The 20,804-nt window shown below is 41.0% G+C and overlaps 1 protein-coding gene across 2 annotated transcripts; it reads right to left on the reverse strand.

Annotated features, from left to right (window-relative positions):
- Nucleotides 1–3,706: 3,706 nt before the first annotated feature.
- LOC133116836 (gap junction alpha-5 protein-like) lies at nt 3,707–19,621 on the reverse strand. 2 transcript variants are annotated; one of them, XM_061226827.1, is made up of 2 exons: nt 19,431–19,621; nt 3,707–6,147 (listed from the first exon to the last, which is right to left on the reverse strand). In XM_061226827.1, the coding sequence occupies exon 2, from the start codon at nt 6,114–6,116 to the stop codon at nt 5,019–5,021; it is 1,098 nt and encodes a 365-aa protein (XP_061082811.1). In that variant the 5' UTR covers nt 6,117–6,147; nt 19,431–19,621; the 3' UTR covers nt 3,707–5,018. The 2 variants fall into 2 exon arrangements, with proteins under 2 accessions (XP_061082811.1, XP_061082812.1); XM_061226828.1 differs by lacking the exon at nt 19,431–19,621 and adding an exon at nt 11,809–11,945.
- Nucleotides 19,622–20,804: the final 1,183 nt, after the last annotated feature.

Below are 20,804 nucleotides of genomic sequence, written 5' to 3' on the forward strand. Positions count from 1 at the left end.
CCCTTCATACTGCCTGAGAAGAGAGTTCTGGAACCAGAGAGCCAGAAATCCCATAGTCTCCCATAGCATTGCCCCATTGTATTCACAATGAAAGGACAGGGGAAAATAAATGAAACAGGAACCAAATTACAGAAATCCTAAATTTCTCATTCTCTGTGCTTTGTGTTAATGTTTACTTCCAGTGGAAGTAACCTTTAATGCCGTAGCAATACAACGTGAGTTACATAAATACTCCAGATTAATTCTACACTGTATATAAATTAGGTTAACTGGACTAAAGTACTGAAGGAAAATGTAGGAAGCATTAATTTCAAATAAATATAGTCCTCCATGAGTTTGAGCAAGGACCGATTTGACATTAGGGGTTAGTACTGCATTGCATTCTTTCACCAAACTGATTAGTTCCCTACAGATGTGTCAGATGGGCTGCATCATATCCCAGTCACAATGGAGTCATGGCTTTGTGAAATGTTTAAGGTTAAAACAATCCGGGACTCGTAAAACGTAAAACGTAAAACCCCAGCATTACTTCATAACAATCATAACAAGTTTCTAGGCTATGATTTTGCCCTTTAAGGAGTGAGGCGGGCCCGACTGTTAGGTATTTAGTCCACTTAAATTCTTCCTCAGGTCCAAAATTAAGTCACTTTGAAAATACAATTGCTGTTTACTTAAGAGATTATCTCCCACACTATTCCAATAAAAGATAATAACCAGATAAAAATAATCTTGTCCCTTAAGAAGTTACCCCATCATTTACACAGTGGTTAAAGATAATAAACAAAATATTGATGGAGGTTTAAAAAAATAAATAAATACAGATTTTCAACAATTATATTCCCAGATAATTCTCTCCTGACGTAATAGCTAGGCAAAATGTCACGGAAAACCCTGGCCCGTTCTCACCGAGAGCCCTGTATCTCTTCAGTCCTGACCCAGCACAACTCTATTTTCTCACATGGGGACTTGCCCATGAAGCTTCTTTTAAAAAGATTTTTTTTTTTCAGTGATAACCAACATTGCTTACATTCCCATTACACCATACATTTACATGCTATTGCTTTTGTTTATAATACACGTACATTTAAGTATTTTTGCAGGGTGTATTTAATTTGTTTCTAATATGTTTCATTCTTTCTTCATTCGGTTCCATGTGAACACCTGCCCTGCTTGCCTTCAGTATGCACCAAGCCCAGCTCTGCTTAGTCCCAGCCAGCAGGCCGTAGGCAGGAGTATCGCTGCTGAAATGCCTCACTCTTCTGATTGTTTAGGGTGTTTCTACTATTGTACACATTCAGAAACCTTTTCAGGATACTGCAGTAATGTTTATATATTAAATGCACACTAAAATGAACGTGGAACAAGCCTTTAGATAAGGTAATTTAAGATCTAGAGGAGACTGGGGTTGGTTGACACCAAGCTATTATTTTTTTTTAGTCCTTTGAAGGTCACAAACACAAAGATATCAATAATATCAAAATGTTTGTTTTCTTGAACTGCACTCATCTATTATATTTAAATATCTCAAATATTACTATTACTGAATATCTGAAGTAAACATTTCAATTTTGTAGTATCAAAAGTAAATATGGTCTTCACACTAAATGTATAAAAAACTGTGTTAGAGATATTAGAAATGCCATGCTTCCTGTTAGTAGAGATGGGAATCAGCTACATTTTGATATAAGAAAGTCTGGTGAGTGATGCTAGCTGGGTAACATCATATTTTTGTAAGATGTGGGTCTCAATTTGAGGGGGTTCGTCGGCAAACTCATTTTGGGGTGGGTTGGCAATAGAAAATGTGACAATCCCTGCATTGAGCATAATATTGTGGTTACTGTCACATCACACACACACACACACACACACACACACACACACACATGCACTTTTTTATGAGTCTGATCCGGACACACGCACATGAAAGAAGAAAGGAAAAGGAGAAAGATAAAAGGAGAAAATAGTAGGCCTATAGTTTCAAAATAATGTTTGTTTTCAACTACATTACATTAATGGCATTTGGCAGATGCTCTTATCCAGAGCGACGTACAGTTAATTAGACTAAGCAGGAGACAATCCTCCCCTGGAGCAATGCCGGGTTAAGGGCCTTGCTAAAGGGCCCAACGGCTGTTTGGATTGTGGCTACATCGGAGACCGAACCACCAACCTTGCAGGTCCCATTTATGTACCTTTATATTGTATATATTTAATATATTCCCCTATTGAGTATTTGTGCTTTCTTGTTCTTATTTAAATTAAATTTAGAAATTTGTTTCTATTGGTTGCTTCATTCTTTGTAACAATGTATAGCATTTTAACATTGTGCCAACCAACCCCATATTGTGTGCAGACCAACCCGGTCTTGGGGCTCGTTGGCACAAGTGCACAACATGACATCATTAGACACCAAATTTCACAAAACATTTGTGTACATTAACATATACTATGTGTATTCATGACTGAGACCATAACCTTTCCTTTGGTACTGGTTAGAATATTCTAGCACAAATTATGCCAGAGAAATATGGCAAAGAGTGAAAAGTGTACCAACCATCCCCGGTCTCCCCTATTTAATTTAACCTAGAACAGTAGTACATGATAAGGAACCTAATGCAGGAATATATTAAAATATGAAAGACAGAAAGAGCTGGAATTTACTGTGCGTAAATTAACAGATTTTATTGTGCTAAGCATTGTGGGCTTTCCTGAGCTCTAAACCATGTTTATATGATATTTTTTCCAAAATATTCATAACCAGAATATATTTGTTGTTCTATTGGATAAACCCTCTACTGCTTAAATACTTCCTTATCAGTTTATAAAACTGATACAAAATGGAATACTAAACAAAAAAAACAAATTTTTGCAATGTAATATTAGAATTGAGCAATGGTTTTATTTTTTATTTTTTTAAAGAAGTAAAGAAAAGATATGGAAGTTTTAAGAAGAAATGTGTCCACCTTGTGGTAATGGTTGATAAAAACCTGTGCAATGTCAAACTTAAAATGTGATTGTAACTGTAATGCAACGTGATTTATATTGCATTGTCTGCATAGCTCCCTGACCCTTCAAACTTACTTTCCTTCCACCGCTGAAATAATGCTACCTATAGTAGTACAGTCTTTCAACTGCACATGTCCTGCAAGATTTGACATGAATGATAAAAAAATAAATTTAAAAAAATCTTTCTTTAAGGACCACAGAAACATTACTTTAATTCAGTTCTAACTGACAAATAATTTATGAATGCATCCTTGAGAGAAAAGATTAGCAGAAGAAATGTTTTGAGCATTTGGATACAGTCACAGAGTGCACAATCGCTTATAAATCTAGCCTGCTTGGAGGTAGGATGTGATGCTGCTGGAAGTGTTAATCAAACATCCGTAATCAACAGTTAAACAGTTCGTTTGTGCATTTTTCTTGCTCTTGGCTGACATCTTATGCTTATAAAAATATTGAAACAATAGATATGTACTTGACGAACTGTTTAACAAAAAACTACTTGGTACTATTTTGTATAATTTACTGCAGGAAAAACCGACAGAATACAATTGTACTTTACTTCCTATGTGCTGACAGGTTTATCCTTATCCTATCTTCATTGTTCGCACACACACACACACACACACAGACACACACACACACACAAATTTGGTCAGAAGGTTTACTACAACCAAAATGGTCAGGAATTGCATGTGGGACTTGGTAAGTCTCATTTACTCTTTATTGTAGAGCTGTATAGAGAGGCTACAGTAGGATAACAGTGCTTTAGTTCTGGCTCTGAAGAAACGTGTTTCTCGTGACTCAGTTCAGAAAGGCCTCCAGTATCTCGTGATTTAAAAACAGAACAACTACGGATGAACAACTGTGTGCTTTTGTAATTAATAGCGGTGCTTTGAGACAAAATACATTTTTGTTTGTGCGATATGAAACTCAACACAATGACAGCTGCCGGGGTTCTTTTTTTAGGACGGAGCTATCAGAGATGCTTTGCACCTAACCCCTAGATGCCATTTTTACATTGTCTTCCATGGTTTGCTTCCGACAGCGCGTGGCGACAGGCTTGAGTGTGTCATGGACGGCTAAACTTTCAGTCCAGACCACAAGTCTTATTCATAGCCCTGCCATTCACGGCATCCTGGACGTGGTCTTCTGACATTCCACAGCCTCAAGCAAAGCAGCTTAACACTGTGTGGAGATACGTAACGGTTACAGGCGCTGATACCCTGGTGTCAAACACTTGTTACCTTGGATGAGTTAAGGGGGTAAATATAGAGCTGTTCAACAGCTGGTTTGTGCCTGTTGAGGGTTGTGATATTTTGTTCTTACAATGTGAAAATGAATGTAGGTAAGGAGAAACTATCCCCAACAGCGCATCCCGCAGGTCTCTGTGATGAAAGATTAACATTTGTCTTTCAGCTAGTGCTAAAAACAAAAGAGCAAAACAAGTGGAAAGATATGACATTTCAAGGCTCTAAGGTTTTGTAATATAATACAATGCCATAAAGTGGTATGAACAATTGTCTCACGGTCACATCAACAAGGTAATTCTCGCACAGTTTAAACAAATAATAGTCTCGGTCTCTTTTTTTGCTGCAGACATCTGAAAGTGTTCCACAGCACAGCCTGTTTCACAGTGTCCCCTGTCCACTGCACGCGCCTGCTCAAGGGGCATCAGAACTAAAGTGCTCTCTGACACAGGGCTACAGAACCTCGGTCTCTCCTTGTAGGGCCTTCTGTCCCAGCCTCTCTGTGCCAGGCTGGATTCTTTCTCTCTGTTTTCCTCTCTGTGTCCAGACGGGTTGCTCTCTGCGCCTAGCTATATTCGCGTTCCCATTTGCTCTCTCTCTCTCCCTCTCTCCCTTTCTATTGTGCATTCCCCTCCCCCTCCTTCCCTCCTGCTCTCTATCTTCCCCTCTCTTCCTCCTGACCTCCCTCCCCTCTCAATGTTTCTATTCTCCGTCTCTCTCCCCCCCCCCCCGAGCCAGGTTCTGGGCATACGTGGCCAGGTTCTGGGCCTACACGGCCAGGTCGTCAGGCTTTACGCGGCTGCTGGATCCGCTGGTCTTGCTGAGACGGCGCTTGTCCTTCCGGAAGGTGCCGTGGAGCAGGGGAGCCGGAGTCCCAGGTCCGTCCACTGAGCTCCTGTCCAGGAAGTCCTCTGCCTCCAGGTCGTCGTGGCTGCGCCGGCGTTCGGTCGCCAAGTTGGCCGAGTTCTGCTGGTGGGCCATCCTGTTGTTGAAGGGGTGGCAGTTGGGGTGGGCGTGCGGGGGGGGCGGCGCCAGGCACTGACTGAAGTCCGGGGGTGGAGTGCGGGTGGAGTGAGGCGGGGTGCCGGTCTCCGGAGCAACTTGCACCACAACAGGGGGCGTGCTCTCCAGGACACGGGAGGCGGCATACGCCCTCAGGCACCTTTTGGACTGCTTCCAGGCCAAGTGGTAGAGTTCCACCACACTGAGGAAGAGAGACACGGCCGCCACCGCCAGCATGAAGACGATGAAGATGTTCTTCTCGGTGGGCCGCGACATGTAGCAGTTGACCGGGTGGGGGCAGGGCAAGGCCTTGCACAGGTAGAGCGAGTCGAGGAAGACCCCGTAAATCATGTACTGTCCCACGATGAAGGTCACCTCCATGACGGTGCGCATCAGAATGCTGAAAATGTACGTCCTCAGCAGCGCCCCCCGCAGGTGAATCTTTCCCGAGGGCTGGATCTTCTCGGACTCCCTGTCCTCCAGGTAGCCCTTTTCCCCAGGCGCATCCCCGTCCCCATCCCCGGCTTGCTCCTGCTCCCTCTGCCTCCTCTTTTCCTCCATGCGCACCGTGTGCATGGCGTGGCCCATGTAGATGAGGGAGGGGGTAGAAACAAACACAATCTGCAGGACCCAATAGCGGATGTGGGCGATGGGGAAGGCCTTGTCGTAGCACACGTTGACGCAGCCTGGCTGCTTAGTGTCGCACATGAAGTCCGACTGCTCATCGCCCCAGGAGGACTCGGCCGCTGTGCCCAGCACCAGGATGCGGAAGATGAAGAGGACGGTCAACCACACCTTGCCCACCGAAGTCGAGTGTTCCTGTACCTCTTCAAGGAAGTTTCCCAGCAGACTCCAATCACCCATCACTGCTCACGCCTGCCTCTGAAGAACAAGCCTGAGGAAAGAGAGAAGGAACAGAGGCTAAGAGGTTTGATGTCATATTAATTTACCATTATTCATCGACCTGTATAAATGTTCTGTTTGCTGCTTTCTACCACCCATTACTAGAGTGTCCATATTGTGTCCTACAGTTATGGATAGTAAAAAATACATTAAAATTATTTTCCTCCCATAGTCTGAAAATATAAAAGGAAAATCTCTAAAACGTATTTGTAACGGAAATGAAACTTGATAAAATATAATGCATAAGCGGTCCTGTCACTGTGCTACTGTACACCATTTAATCAAATTTAGGTTCCATCAGCCGTTGGCACCTCGGCCCAATGAAATACACAATGAACAGGAAAGTACCAAACTTCCAAAAGGCCAAGCAGAGCAGGTCTGAAAAAGATGTATGGGTGTTGATCACTTAGCAGGGCCTATCCTAAATCACTTATAAGGGCTGGATCATGGAAACAATTCACAGGCTCTGTAATACACTGATTGATGAACAATTTGACATTTAAGCGTTATGGAACCCCAATATCCACGATATACGACAGGTTCGAGTTCCATAACGCTTTTATATGGCTACCACATTTATCTTTCAAATTTCACCAAAGAAAGACAAGACAAACTTTAAATTAATGTATTTTTAATGGAACTATGTTGTATGGTAAATTCCGCTGAACTGTAGTTTTTTGGTTACTAAGCAACCGTAATGTATCCCCACTCCACTATCGAAGCAACGGTACTAACGTTAGCTAACGTTAGTAGGAATAATGTATCCTCACTGCACTAACCTTAGCTAAGCAACGCTATTGCAATAATGTATCCCCACTGCATTAACGTTAGCGAGCTTGCTAGTTTACGTTACACCAGACGACACTGATACACGCAAGTCATCTGTTTTTTTTGTAGACATTTATCGGGACACTGCCAGATAACGTGCGGGTATTGAAAATACTGTGTCGTTATGAGTCATCATTTACTTTGGTGGTCTCGCTGGTATTTCGATCCAAGTATGTTGCCTAAGTTGTATTTTTTTCGTTCCTGCTCCTTTCCAAATCAGAAGAAACTAACTCATTTTATTTTACTTTGGTAGGTTACTATTGGCGAGATGACGATAACGTTAAATTGCGTTCATTTCAATTACAAAGTAGAAAACGGTGATCTATGAACGCGGAGTAATTTTAAAAGATGTGTGAACATTCCATTTAGCCCCATTTAACTGACCAATAGGGACAATGGACCGGACCTATCCCTTGTATAAAGTGAAATTAGTTATGTTAAGCATACAGTAAAAACTGTAGTTAGAATTGCTCTAGTGAAAAGCTTGTCAATGGCCTTCATGGTGTCTGCAGTGTAGGGCCTGCTTGTGTCTGGGGAGCAGTAACTGGCATGTGCTGTAGAGTATAAATAGCCTCTTGTCTCTGTGAAGATCATGCAGAATGGGCTCTGTGGCCTGAGACTGCAACCTTTCCCACAGTGCCCCTTGCTTTTCTCACAGTACTGCAAAGTTTAAAGTAAATACATCAACAGACATATATCATGGTATTAGTCTTTGCATTTCTTGGCTAGAACCAATGTGGCAGACCAGACCATACCAGGATCCCTGTTTAATGCATGAGTAAGCCGCTGTAATTAGCAACTATTTTAGAAGCATCTGTTAGCTGGGTAATTGCTCAAATTAAGAGGTTTTACTAAACTATGTTAAATATAATTGTGTTCAAACTGTTCATTGACTTGATGAGCTTTTCTTTATCTCTCTGTCTCTTCTGGACATGCTACTCAAATCAAGTCGATTTAATATTTTGGTGAGAGCCATTTCATGAAAAATCCATCATTGACACTGTATGGAGAGAACGAAAAGGAGAAACATAACATTCATAGGATCGTCGGTGATCACAGCCATGCTGATATACAGTATAGCTGTATGTCGCTGAGTGTGATATTGCGTTTATACAAACGTTATTTAAACAAGTCTATTTATTGTGTAATGGTAATTTTAGACAATAATTTCTGACTATATATTGATTTTATCTTTTATTCTGCTCCCCCAAAAAATAATTCAGACCTCTATTAGCCACTGTATTAGTCACTGTTTACACTGATTAGTTAGCTCGCTAGCTAACAAACTCAAAATAGTAGCCTATAATTGTTGCTGTATACGTTGAACTGTACATTTCCTTTGATTGTACAGTTATATAGGAGTCCAGGGCTGGGGCGATTGAAACTCCAGATAAGCACTTGTCCTTGTGTTCGATCTGCACTTCGTTGTACATCGCTCTGGATAAGAGCGTCTGCTAACTGCTTGTAATGTAATGTAATATAAGCTTGTTGAGTTTGACTAGCATTCCGCTGGTGGTGTGCTGATGGTGACTTACTTCGGCGTGTTAGGATGTTGCGGTACAGTGACTCTTCCTGAATTCTAGTGGTGGCACAGAAACAACTGGCGTGGGAGCAGTGTGCTCAGTGAAATAATCACTGTCCAAATATTCTCCTATTGTCATCAGGGGGAAGAGGTCAAACGCGATGTTATCAAATGTATCCACTTTGTTGAAGTTGAAATATACGGAGCTAATTACCCTTTTTCCGATTTGGGCGACAGTCAATCTAATGTAAACAGTGCGGATTAAGCCCTATTGGGATCTGAGTGCTGTTATGTCAGCACTTATGGAGTGCATTTCGGCCAATAATGATGGTCAGAATTGTTGTTTAGTTGCAGTTTTTGTCATTCTGGCAAAAGATCAGATGGACCCTTCTTATTGTAATTTTTCAGTTTTCATTCATTATAAATTATCACTTTTCCCTGAGCATGTATAGAGAAAGGCAATACATTCTGATGATTTATTGAAAGTGTACATTTGCTGAGTTTATTACACCAACATGGAAGTCTACACAGTCTTAGTATGGCACTGAGTCATTGACTTAGCCTGTAGGCAGGCCTGTAGCGTTGTGGTTAAGGTAAATGACTGGGACATGCAAGGTCGGTGGTTCTAATTCCAGTGTAGCCACAATAAGATCCGCATGGCCGTCTGGCCCTTGAGCAAGGCCCAGGGGAGGATTGTCTCCTGCTTAGTCTAATCAACTGTACGTTGCTCTGGATAAGAGCGTCTGCCAAATGCCAATAAGGTAATAAGGCAGCCTCCTGGCGGACAAATTGACAGTCACAGAATATCAGAATAAGGTGAAGGGTCATTCCAGTCCCTTATTTTTCGCATCATTTTATTTTTATTTTCTCTTTTTTAGGCTAGGAAAAGATGAAAGAAAAATGAGTAAATATAGGAAAATCAAGAATGTGAATCAGGCAAATGGAATGCCCTTGCTCCTTCAAATGTCCTTCAAATGTCAGTTAGAAGCCACTTCAGTTAAAGACGTGGCAGATTGGGAGAGGTGCATCCACAGGTCCATCATTTATACGTCAGGCTTTCCTAAAAAAACTTCCGCAAAGGATGTGCTGAAGTTTTATTGCTGAAAGGAAAGATTGTGAGTTCCTAACTTCTACTTCTAGCTCCTAGAATGAACATTTAAGGGGTTGGGAGATGGCGGACCTTGATCAATTTCCGGGTCTGGAGTAAGGAAAGGAAAAAAGTGGAGACTGACTGACTATTTTTTACATAAAAACTTGATCAAGGCTGTCTGAGATCAGAAGCAAGTAGCCAACCAAAGTGCAGAAGAACTGTGGCAAGTTCTCAAACATGCTTCGAACAACCTCCCTGCTGATTGTCTTATAGGACTGAAGGACATCTCAGAGAAGAGATGTAGTTTTAACGCCAAAGGGTGGTCACAAAAAATATTGATTTGATTCAGTTTCTGCCAAATTACTGTAATGTAATGTAAAATGTATAGTACGTTTATTTATTGAATTCATTGAATTATTTTTGAAAGAATCTTATCTGTACAGAATGTTATACTGGTGTCTTAGACTTCTGTGCAGTACTGTAAATCAAAATCTGCCAAATTGCCTGAAGGATTTGAGTATTCTCCAAATGTTTTCCTGTTTTCATAAACTGTCCTGTTTCTCAGCAGTAGCTGGTGTTTTCCCTGTAATAGTCTCTAAAATTGACCACGTTATTTGTCTCACTGTCACACTTTTACCCCTCCAGTCTCCAGAGGATTTTGGTTCATGTCTGTGACTGTCCCACTGGTGCCCTCGTCATCTCTGTGGCGACGCGTTCTTAGAATCAGCACAGCTGTGGCTTTCCTGCTAATCTTCCCCCACGGTCCTCTAAGCTGTTCACAATTCAACAGTGCAGGAATATGCCTCAATCAGCACAGACAATATACATACATGCACATGCACACACACTTTGAACACACATTTAGAAAATTACTGGCTGGGAAACCATTTTGGGTTGTTTTTTCTTTAGGACCATTAAATGTAAAACGACAGAAATCCACAACCAATATTTCATGTCCTTTTCAACATATGATGTCCTTTTCAGCTTAAGCATCCTTCATCCCACACTGTTGGAACAATCGGTCTGATCTGACCATAATATGCATTTTTGGCTTTTTGGTCTGTAATTAGGATGTAATTAGGTTAGCTCTGAAGGAAAGAATAAGATTTCCTGAATACCGGGTCTTTGCGTCAAGTTATCTCTGACTGCGCAAATAAAGTAGAAGGTTGATTTTGATCACACCGGCTTTCAGCACATGCCAATGTCAACACTATTCATTAGAGACATGCCTGTCTTCTTCCAAGGGATTAATTTGAATTCAACAAACAAATAATTGGTCGGATTAGTAATAACTAAAAGGAACTGCTGAACCACTGGGGAGGTCAGCTGAATGGTCAGGAAATGGAACTCTAGAATGCTTCTTGGAACACATTGCTGTCTGAAGTAATATGCAGTATTAGACCATTTCAATAGAACTATTTTTTATTCAAGTATCATTGCTATTGGGGTTGTCAAAATATTTATCTCCATCCAATTCAATTTTATATTCTGGCAGAGAACAAATAACAGAGGGCAGGTTTAATGTCATCTTTGTTGTCAAGAAATTCTAGTGCGCCCGTAATGACTAGCAATTTACGCAAGAACCATTCTCTTGTGTCTGACTATATAAAGATGTCTCCAAGAACAAGAGGAGGGACTTCAATCCACTGAAGTTGAGATTGAACCTCCATCCATAATCATATCTCACTCTTCATAACATATTACATTTTCTGATGTTTTATAATGGCTACTTTAAAAAAATGGTCTGGGAGGATCCTCACCAAAGGAAGATTTTGTTAGCCTAGGCCATCTAGGGTTTATGAACAACAGTACTCTACCAGAAATGTTTTCTCTGTCCGGAACCAAGTTAGATTAGATTGTAACATCCTGCTCATTTGTTTTTGTAAGGAATAAAATGTGTCCCTGCCATGAATATATGGGGTTGTACATAGTAATAGCGATTTACATCACTTGAACCAGTTACTTTTCATAAATAACACAATATATTATCTATGCATTTTGCAAACCCTAGAGGCAAAATGGCTCAAATAAACTATTTTACCAAAGGTTCAGCTCTGTATTATACCAAGATTCATCGCTGATACTGTATCCTACACTCAAAACAAGACATCTCGTGGTCAGCATCATTATTTATGCTGGCCCACAGGAATAGGAGACAGTGCTGATTCCTCACAGTAAAGCTAAAAAGGTCTGAAGTTGGTTATCAGTCTTACCGGCCATGCCTGTAGAAGCCTGGTCTGTCCCTGAGTCTAATCCATAGGCTGGGATACTCCCTCTCTGCCCTCCGCCTCTCTCGGAGTTGTGTCTTTCAGAGTGTACAGACCAGTCTAAAGCTCTGCCAAGCTTCAGGCTCTGTGCTCTTTTACACACGGGACAGCATGTTTACTGCGTGTGGGGTGGGCGGTGAGGGACAGGAGCACAGGAGGAAATGCCAAAATGGAAACCATGTAAGGGAAATTTACAAATGTTCACTTGTGCTCATGCTTTAATATTCTCCTTCATTCTTAAATTTGGTTTAAGCAAGGGATGCAAACTGAATGTGACCAGTATGAGGAAGAAAATATTTATACATAATGCTTTCCACGTTATTAATGTCAATGATAAAGGGTGTACAAAATAAATTGTACAATAAATGTGCTGTATTATACACTCTATCTACTGTGCTGTACTGTTCATCCAGACTAGTTTAATCTCAATATTAGGGAACTAGGAAACCATACTAGTGGTTTCCCATGGCTCCCTGTTTCCCTGGGGAATGAAAATGAGGTAACACAATATAAAATCCATGTGTCATCATGAACATGGAGAAAGGAAAAGGATTTGGAACGAGACCATGTTGTTTACCTTAAGAATTCAGTTCCAGATAGGAGTGAAAAGTCAAAGGTCACACACTATATTCGGTCGGATGCAAAACACAAATATGCGCCCGACAAAGGCATTTCCTCACCAGTCAAAAAAGGAACCCACCTATAGATAATCCTGACAGAACTTGGGCAAACACTACTCTAAAGCTTGTGTTTGTTTCTTTCAGATACTACCCAATATGTTTCCATCTTTCAGTGAACAATCCTAGGGTATGTTGGTAACGTCTGGCAAATCTGCTGAAAGTTACTACTGGTCGGTACCCTTGATGTAATTTTGGGTCTGAACTAAAAACCTGCGTGCCAGTTGTGGGAACAGAATGTCAGCTTCACTGACGAGGGGGCGGAATGGAAATATAATTTGTTTCCTGGTCAGTCTTGTTTTTCTTTTCCTTCATCTTTCCCAAGGAAGCAATCACGAACAATACGATTTCCTAGTGACAAGGCACTTTAAAGGAAACCGCTCATGAGGTACTTTGACATACAAAAAAAAAAGAAAAGAAAAAAGGAAAATAGGCAATGAGACTAAACATCCCAATGTCAACCATTTGCAGCCTTATCTCTGTCTGTTTCACATTTTTCCCTATACAGTAAAATTAATTAATTGGCAGTTTGGGACCAACCAATAACCAAATTTTATCGATAATCACATTCAGCTGATTTGAAGACTGGCAGTCTTGATTGCAGTCTGCCCTGTTGAATCTAAACCTCACTCATATTGAACGTCGCCATCAGAGCAAAATGGTCACTTCAATGTTTCCATAAGCACTGTGCCACCATCAAAGGAAATGACAGAAGTTGTAAAAAAGTTGTTGAGAGTTTGGAAAGGGTTCCAAAGCCATTCCTAAAGCTCCGGGACTCCACCAAACCACAGTGAGCCATTATCTCCAAATGGGGAACACTTGAAACAGTGGTGAATCTTCCCAGGAGTGACCAGCCAGTCAAAAGTTCTCCACTTTTTGGATAACGCGGGTCCAGTTGTGTCTGGTGTAAAGCAAATGCACTATTTCACAGCAAGAACATCACACCAACAGTCAAACCTGGTAGTGCTAGTGTGTGATGCTGTGGGGATGCTTTGCTGCCTCGGGACCTGAACATTTTGCGCTGATGTGTAATTGAGTTATAAAACCAGACGGTGATCCAAAACACAAAGGCCTGACTCAATGATGGTGTGGCAGGACCTGAAAGAGCACTTCACACTTAAAGACCAACCAGTTTTCTGAATTAAAGCACTTCTGCAAAGAACCGGTGGCTAAAATTCCTCCACATCAACGTGAAAGACTGATATCAAATTTGTTGGTAGCATTTTGTAGCCGTTCTCGCTGAGAAAGGTGGTACAACCAATTAAGTTTAAGGGTGCAATTGTTTTTTCCACGTGGGCAATATGGGTGTTTGGTAAGTTCTTACGTGAAATAATTTAAATTATGTAAAATGTGTTTTGTGTTTACTTGGGTTCCCTTTGTCCAGTAATACATTTTGTCTAACAATCAATAAAGAACCATTCAGTGTGACAAATACGCAGTAATAGAGGAAATCAGGAAGGGGGCAAATACCTTTCATGGCACTGTTAATGGGCTGAATGGCCTGCTCTTGTCATCAAGCATTTTTGTTATTGTGTGTAGATATGGTCCATTCTGCCGTTCCTCCAACAATAGGGGGCAGGGGTGCTATACACATTGCCAGCCATCCAGTCCTAGCTCACCCTAAACTCAATGTGCCAACAACAAGCTGTAAAAACCTGAAACTGCAAATCACCCCTCTCATGAGACACATGAGAGTATAGATAAGTGGGAGATAACATGTTTACTGTACGCCTGTAGTGGAAAATTCAATAATTTCACCTGTCTAAAGCTATACCTACGTACTGTATACATCTGTATATGTTATAAACATGTGAAAGTGCTGGTAGTGCTCGCGTCTTGGCAGGTTTACATTGAATCTGCCGCCTGTGCTCGGGTGAAGAGTCTGCTGTAAGGGTGGGTAACGGTGCTCCAGTCTGATTATTGAGTGAAATATGTTCTGAATATTTATGGCATGTAGCTGGTCATAAAGGGGTCAAGTCTTACAGCCATATATCAAACAGACTCCTTGGTGAAAGTCAATTACTTCTAATTTATTCCTTCTGGTATTTCAACAACATTTCTATTTGTAGCTGCCCTTAAAAAAATAGTTCTCTGCCAAAACAGTGTTTCTCTGACATTTAACAATGATGTAGCATTCACTCTGTGTCATAGATTAATTGCTATGGCATATGGCATTAACTAGTGTTGCACTTGTAGCCGCTAGTTTGGCTGGCAGCACAGCCCTCTCCCGATCCAGGGCTAGGCTGCCTCTCGGCAGATTAGGCCTATCGCACCATATGAGGATGTGCCCACCACTCCACTCTTACATGCCGACCCACGCTCCCAGAGCCTTGTACCATCCCTCTCCAGCATAAATATTTACACAGCCACCTCATTTGTCCTGAGCATTTCGCCAGTGATGTTCCGGACAGGCTTTGGCCCTATTTACAGTAACCAAGCGCTACCGATCACGGCTGTCAGAACCTGGAAGTCGGGTTGGGCCCACGTTGCGATAAAGCAGATGACCGTTCCCCCTGATGTTGTGGCTATCGGGTTATAGGACCCGGTGATAAGAACCACCTGCCTCCTGACTGAAACGCCGACAGGCACATGAAAGCCGACGGGCTGGTGGCGAGCTAGGTATTGTATTCACTTTGTCAAAGGGAGATCGAGCAGCGAGGCATTGCCCAAAAATAACCATAGAGATGCGGGAACAACAGACACTGCGTAATGCCAGGGCATTTCTAAAATAGCTGAAATTATGTGGGACAGCAACTGTTAGGACTGAAATGGACTCCATGGGGGCTCACACACGTCCGGTAAGCTCTGGGCTTTTTAAAGGGCATGATCAGGGCTGCCCAGGCGTTCGATCCCCGGTGTAGACACAATAAGATCCTCACAGCCGTTGGGCCCTTGAGCAAGGCCCTTAACCCTGCATTGCTCCAGGGGAGGATTGTCTCCTGCTTAGTCTAATCAACTGTTCGTCGCTCTGGATAAGAGCGTCTGCCAAATGCCATTAAAGTAATGTAATGTAAAGTGGGACTGTACTGTAGTGCAGAGGTGGGTATTAGTAGTGCCGTAAAAGTCGGCCATATGAAGAAGCATTTACTGTATCGTAGATAGGTACTGTACGCTGATGACTCCGCAGAGTAGTGTATAATACTGCTGCAGATATTATTATAATATATATATGATATTTAAGTTTGCCTAGCTGTATACTGTATGTACATACGTTGAAAAATCATGATTTAACAGTTTTCTCCTACATTTCTCCTTCAATCCCGATTTAAAAAAAAAGAATTTCTTGCTAAATGCTAAATGTATTTTCAGTCCAGCGGGAGCCTCAAATATTGTTCAAATATTTTGGAGTCCATGGCTAAAAAATGTCCTTTCTCAGACTTCCTCTCATTTTGCCCAGGATGTCATACTGATTTAATATGGAATAATACTAACTGAGTTGGCGTATAGCCCATTTTAATTCTGTGGAAAATCACATACATTCTGAGAGCCAAGGAACTGAAGCTCTGAACTTTTTTTTTGAAAGTTCTGACTGCAGTTGAGAACTTCATTTACATCACATCAAACCAGCCTGTGTCAGCTCAGAGTTAGCTAGTTAGTATCAAGAGAAACAAAGTCATGCCATCTATATTGTTTACCTAATTGTGCAAATTACAAAGGGCAGAACACCAGTACAGTGATAGATTCTCAGAGACACCAAAAATAATGCGGTGATAGCGTTGTAATAGATGGCTAGGACTTGTAATGTTAATCTCAGCAATGAAATTGAAAGAAATCCTGGCACATAAACATCGAGGGAAACACATTGAGGAAATTGGATTATTATTTCATTATTATCTGTAAAATAAACTAAAATTGGCAGTCAATTCAAGCAAGTATACAACGAAAGTCATTATGTGACCAAATGTTCGTGCTAGTTGTTTTAAACATGTAGTTTCTGTAGGTTTAAGCTTATAGCTTAAAAAAATTATTGCTGTTTTTCTCTACATTTTTTGTAGCAATATTTTGTGATTGACACCTTGTGATAAATTTTCATGCGATGTGTCCGCCTTCCAAAGTGGTGTAGGATGTTCTCAGCTGCCCTAGCTACACTCAATCTTCTTATGTTCAAACAAATCGTTTGTATAAAGAAAAGCCCCTCTAGCTGAATTAATTAATATGGGCAAACATAAAATTGTAATGGCTTAATTTTATCTCACAACAGAAAATAGTTCTGTAAATGACTTATTTCTTCTGGCACACTTCAGAGCCATTGTTTTCTTTTTGTTTTGCCTACCACTGATTTTTTAAGGCAGTTTAGAAATTCTTGCTGCCTGTATAATAATAATAATTTTAATAATAATATTATGTATTATTAATGATAAGATAATAATTCCAAAAAAGCTTGTTTTCAATAGGGAAGGTATAGGATTTTCTTTTTTTTTAAGGATAAGGGCCCTCTTAAAAGCTTCCTTGCTTCAATTTCTGCGGTTTTCCTGTCATTTGTACATCTGTGAAAAAATTATTGGATGAGTTACCAATCTACAAAGATAATTCTGCCTGAAATTTAGTCAATTAGTTGCTCTTTATTTGAATCTTTAATTAGACCAGCGTTTATGGAATATAAGGGCAATGTGCAACAACAACTTTTATTCTCATGCCCTGCAAAGCACTTAATAATATATTTGATCCTTCCAAAATTTCTTGCCTTTGTCAGGCAACATGTCCTCAATAAATACATACAATTTGTACTGGTTTCTGCCTCAATTTGGAGTGATGAGATGAGTTGGTTTTGAGATATCCTTTGGGGTCATAAATGACCCCAGTTAAAAGCAACTTGTGTTTATAAGGAATGCTTATAATAATCCAGATTTATCTGGGGGCAAGATATCAAAGGATACATACCCACAGATTTATTTGGCAGGTAAAAGTATGTTCTATCTTAAAATGATTATATACATATGCTTAATTAATAAGAAATTTGGTATTTCAGCACAGAAAAAAGTATAAAAACTGTTTTGAGCTGTAGCATGAAGTAGCATGTGGCTCAGTGGCTGTCCAGCAGAATAGCAGCTGTATCACTGACTCCCCTGAATGAGTTCACAAATAAATATCATAACAATGTCATATCACCTTCAAAACAAGGATATATGCAATTTATCACAACATTACCTCAATAACATGATATATTGACTTCACACAGGTTATATGTGTTATGGCTTAGTATTCCCCCTGTTCCCCTATATAAAGCCAATGTGTGTGACATTAATGATTAAATGTGTTATAATTGTAATAATATTGATATATACTTTTCTTTTGTATGAATTATTAAAAATAGAGTATTCGAGTTGATTGGGGCTTTTTTTCATTAGTTTGGAATTGGGTCATGACTGACGGCAGTTGGTCGTTAATGTGTGTGAAATATGTTGATCGCTTGTGGGTTAATTATTTGACATTACGACTGAATAAATACTTATGTAGATCAGGTACCTCCCTCAGGGATACCTTATCGCTACACTGATCCTACCTTGGTGCAGTTTCATAACCTCTGCCCTGAACTACTTAAAAAACAGGTCATTTATTTTGATAACTAATGAGAATAACTGATTATTTTTCAGATTTCATTTTTATTATTTCTTTTTTTAATAATTACATGTTGAATCTTTTTAACATGTAATTATTAAATAAAAGATAATGCAAAATTTTATTAAATAATGTAAAAAATCTTTTGGCATCATTTTCTTCCTATTTGGACATGTTACTTGAATGTTGCCAGGTATACCCAATGGCAAACATGGCATTCATTTTAACTAATAACGAATTCAAATGTTGAATTAAGTTCACCTAACTTAGTAGGAAACCTTTTCAAGTGAATGCCTGGTTGCTACTCCACATTTACAAAATATGAAGATGCATAAAACACACCACACATCTTGAAACCCCTTAGGGGTAAAGGTGCCACTGACAATATCATCTCCATACACTCATACCTGCTTCACACACTCACCCCTGCCCCACACACTCACACCTGATCTACACAGTCATACCTGATCTACACACTCATACCTGCCCCACACACTCATACCTGCTCCACACACTCATCCCTGATCTACACACTCATACCTGCCCCACACACTCATACCTGCTTCACACACTCACACCTGATCTACACACTCACACCTGATCTACACACTCACACCTGATCTACACACTCACACCTGATCTACACACTCACACCTGATCTACACACTCACACCTGATCTACACACTCATACCTGATCTACACACTCACACCTGATCTACACACTCATACCTGATCTACACACTCACACCTGATCTACACACTCATACCTGATCCACACACTCATACCTGATCTACACACTCACACCTGATCTACACACTCATACCTGATCTACACACTCACACCTGATCTACACACTCACACCTGATCTACACACTCACACCTGATCTACACACTCACACCTGATCCACACACTCATACCTGCTCCACACCCTCATACCTGATCTACACACTCATACCTGATCTACACACTCACACCTGATCTACACACTCATACCTGATCTACACACTCATACCTGATCTACACACTCACACCTGATCTACACACTCATACCTGATCTACACACTCACACCTGATCTACACACTCATACCTGCTCCACACACTCACACGACTCCTCTGTTCACCTGTAGGAATACCTGCTTCACAGACCATTTTAGACCGAAAACCAAATAGAGGATTCTCTGAGGATGCAAAAACCGGAGAGTGCCTGCTCCAATCACTGATCCCCACAGTTCTCACCCAGTAAGAGCCCCCAAAAACACACTTTCCCTCAACAAGCTCCAGAAGCTCCCTCACCCGACCTCCCACCCCTCAGATAGAGCGGAAAGTACCTGAAAGGCTGGAGCTGGTGATGAGGCTCTCTGCAGCGGGGGGTCCTGTCTCTCTGTCTCACGAACGAGGTTTGATATGCCCCAAATCCTCCGAGGAAAGACCAGAAAGTCCTTGAGTGGCGGAAACGGAGTGACGCTGGTAGAGTGTGTGCGTTTGCGTGTGCGTGTGTGTGTGCGTGTGTGTGTGTTCGGGGGCTGGTTGCTGATGTAAGCATAAGCAGCATAAGTTGTACACTGTTCCCAGTGCTTGGTGGTTGAGGGTATAAAGTGATCTTTGGCTGGGAGTGGAGTGTGAGACTCAGGGCACTCCTACAAGGGCATTTCCTTCCCCATCCTCCTCTCTGTTACGTACACACAGACACACACACACACATACACACACACACACACACAGTATCCCTCCCCTTCTCCATCGCAGTCGACCCTGTTTGGCTCCCTGAACTCTATTTTTGTTAGAAGAATACCTCTGCACAAGAAGAGGAAGTCAGATTGTATTAGAAAACAATGGGGATTCTACTTCAGCTGCAAGTTTACAGCACTTTTTTAAAAGTTCACATCTTATTTATTTGTTTACTACATTTTATGTCAGTGGTCCTGGACAGACCTCCGTAAATGTGCGTTCCTGCACCAAACCCATGGATGAATTTATATACATGCTTATTGCGTTTGAAATTGTCCAGCTCTACCCCTCTCTTTTGCCAACATCTGACACAAGCCAGGGACTAGATCTATGAATTTGTCGGGTTAAGTTTAACAGTGGTGTGGCAGAAATGCAAGACAGGCCAGTGTGCAAGAGTACCTGTTTACATGTCCAGTCTCATCTGGCTCCACTGAGGTATCAGAAGGTAAAGGTGGAAGGACTGTGTGCTCACCAAAGCCCTGGATGTCCCAGAAATAGTCCCTCTCTGTGTTTGGGGGTCTGCTTTTATTTAGCTGGTCCTGTGAGCCTGGAGATATATGACATGCTTATATAATAGACATCTTTCAGGCTGTCTCCCCCTTGCTGCTGGCTATGTTGTGTTGACAAAGGCATGCATTGATACAATGCTAATTTGGTGTTGAGGGGAACTGGAGTCATATGCAAGTCCTCACCCTGTATAGCTTCACTCTGAAATACAGAGCAGAATAGAAACATTCCCTGGGAACAGAACATCATCCCTGTTACTTCTGTTTCAGGCTAATCAATCTTGCTGATTTTTCCATGGAAAATGCCAAATTTCTGTTATGAGTTTGACTATGGAACCAGGCATTCATTGTTGAACTGCACTTATTGTTATGTAAGGAGAAGCCAATGGGTGGGGATGGCTCTTATTATTGAAAGGTTCAATTGGTAATTTCGGACTTCTCACAGTCAAGAGAGGAATTGCAGTCCAT

This window comes from Conger conger, chromosome 17 (genome assembly GCF_963514075.1).
Source record: "Conger conger chromosome 17, fConCon1.1, whole genome shotgun sequence".
NCBI classification, from domain to species: Eukaryota; Metazoa; Chordata; class Actinopteri; order Anguilliformes; family Congridae; genus Conger; species Conger conger.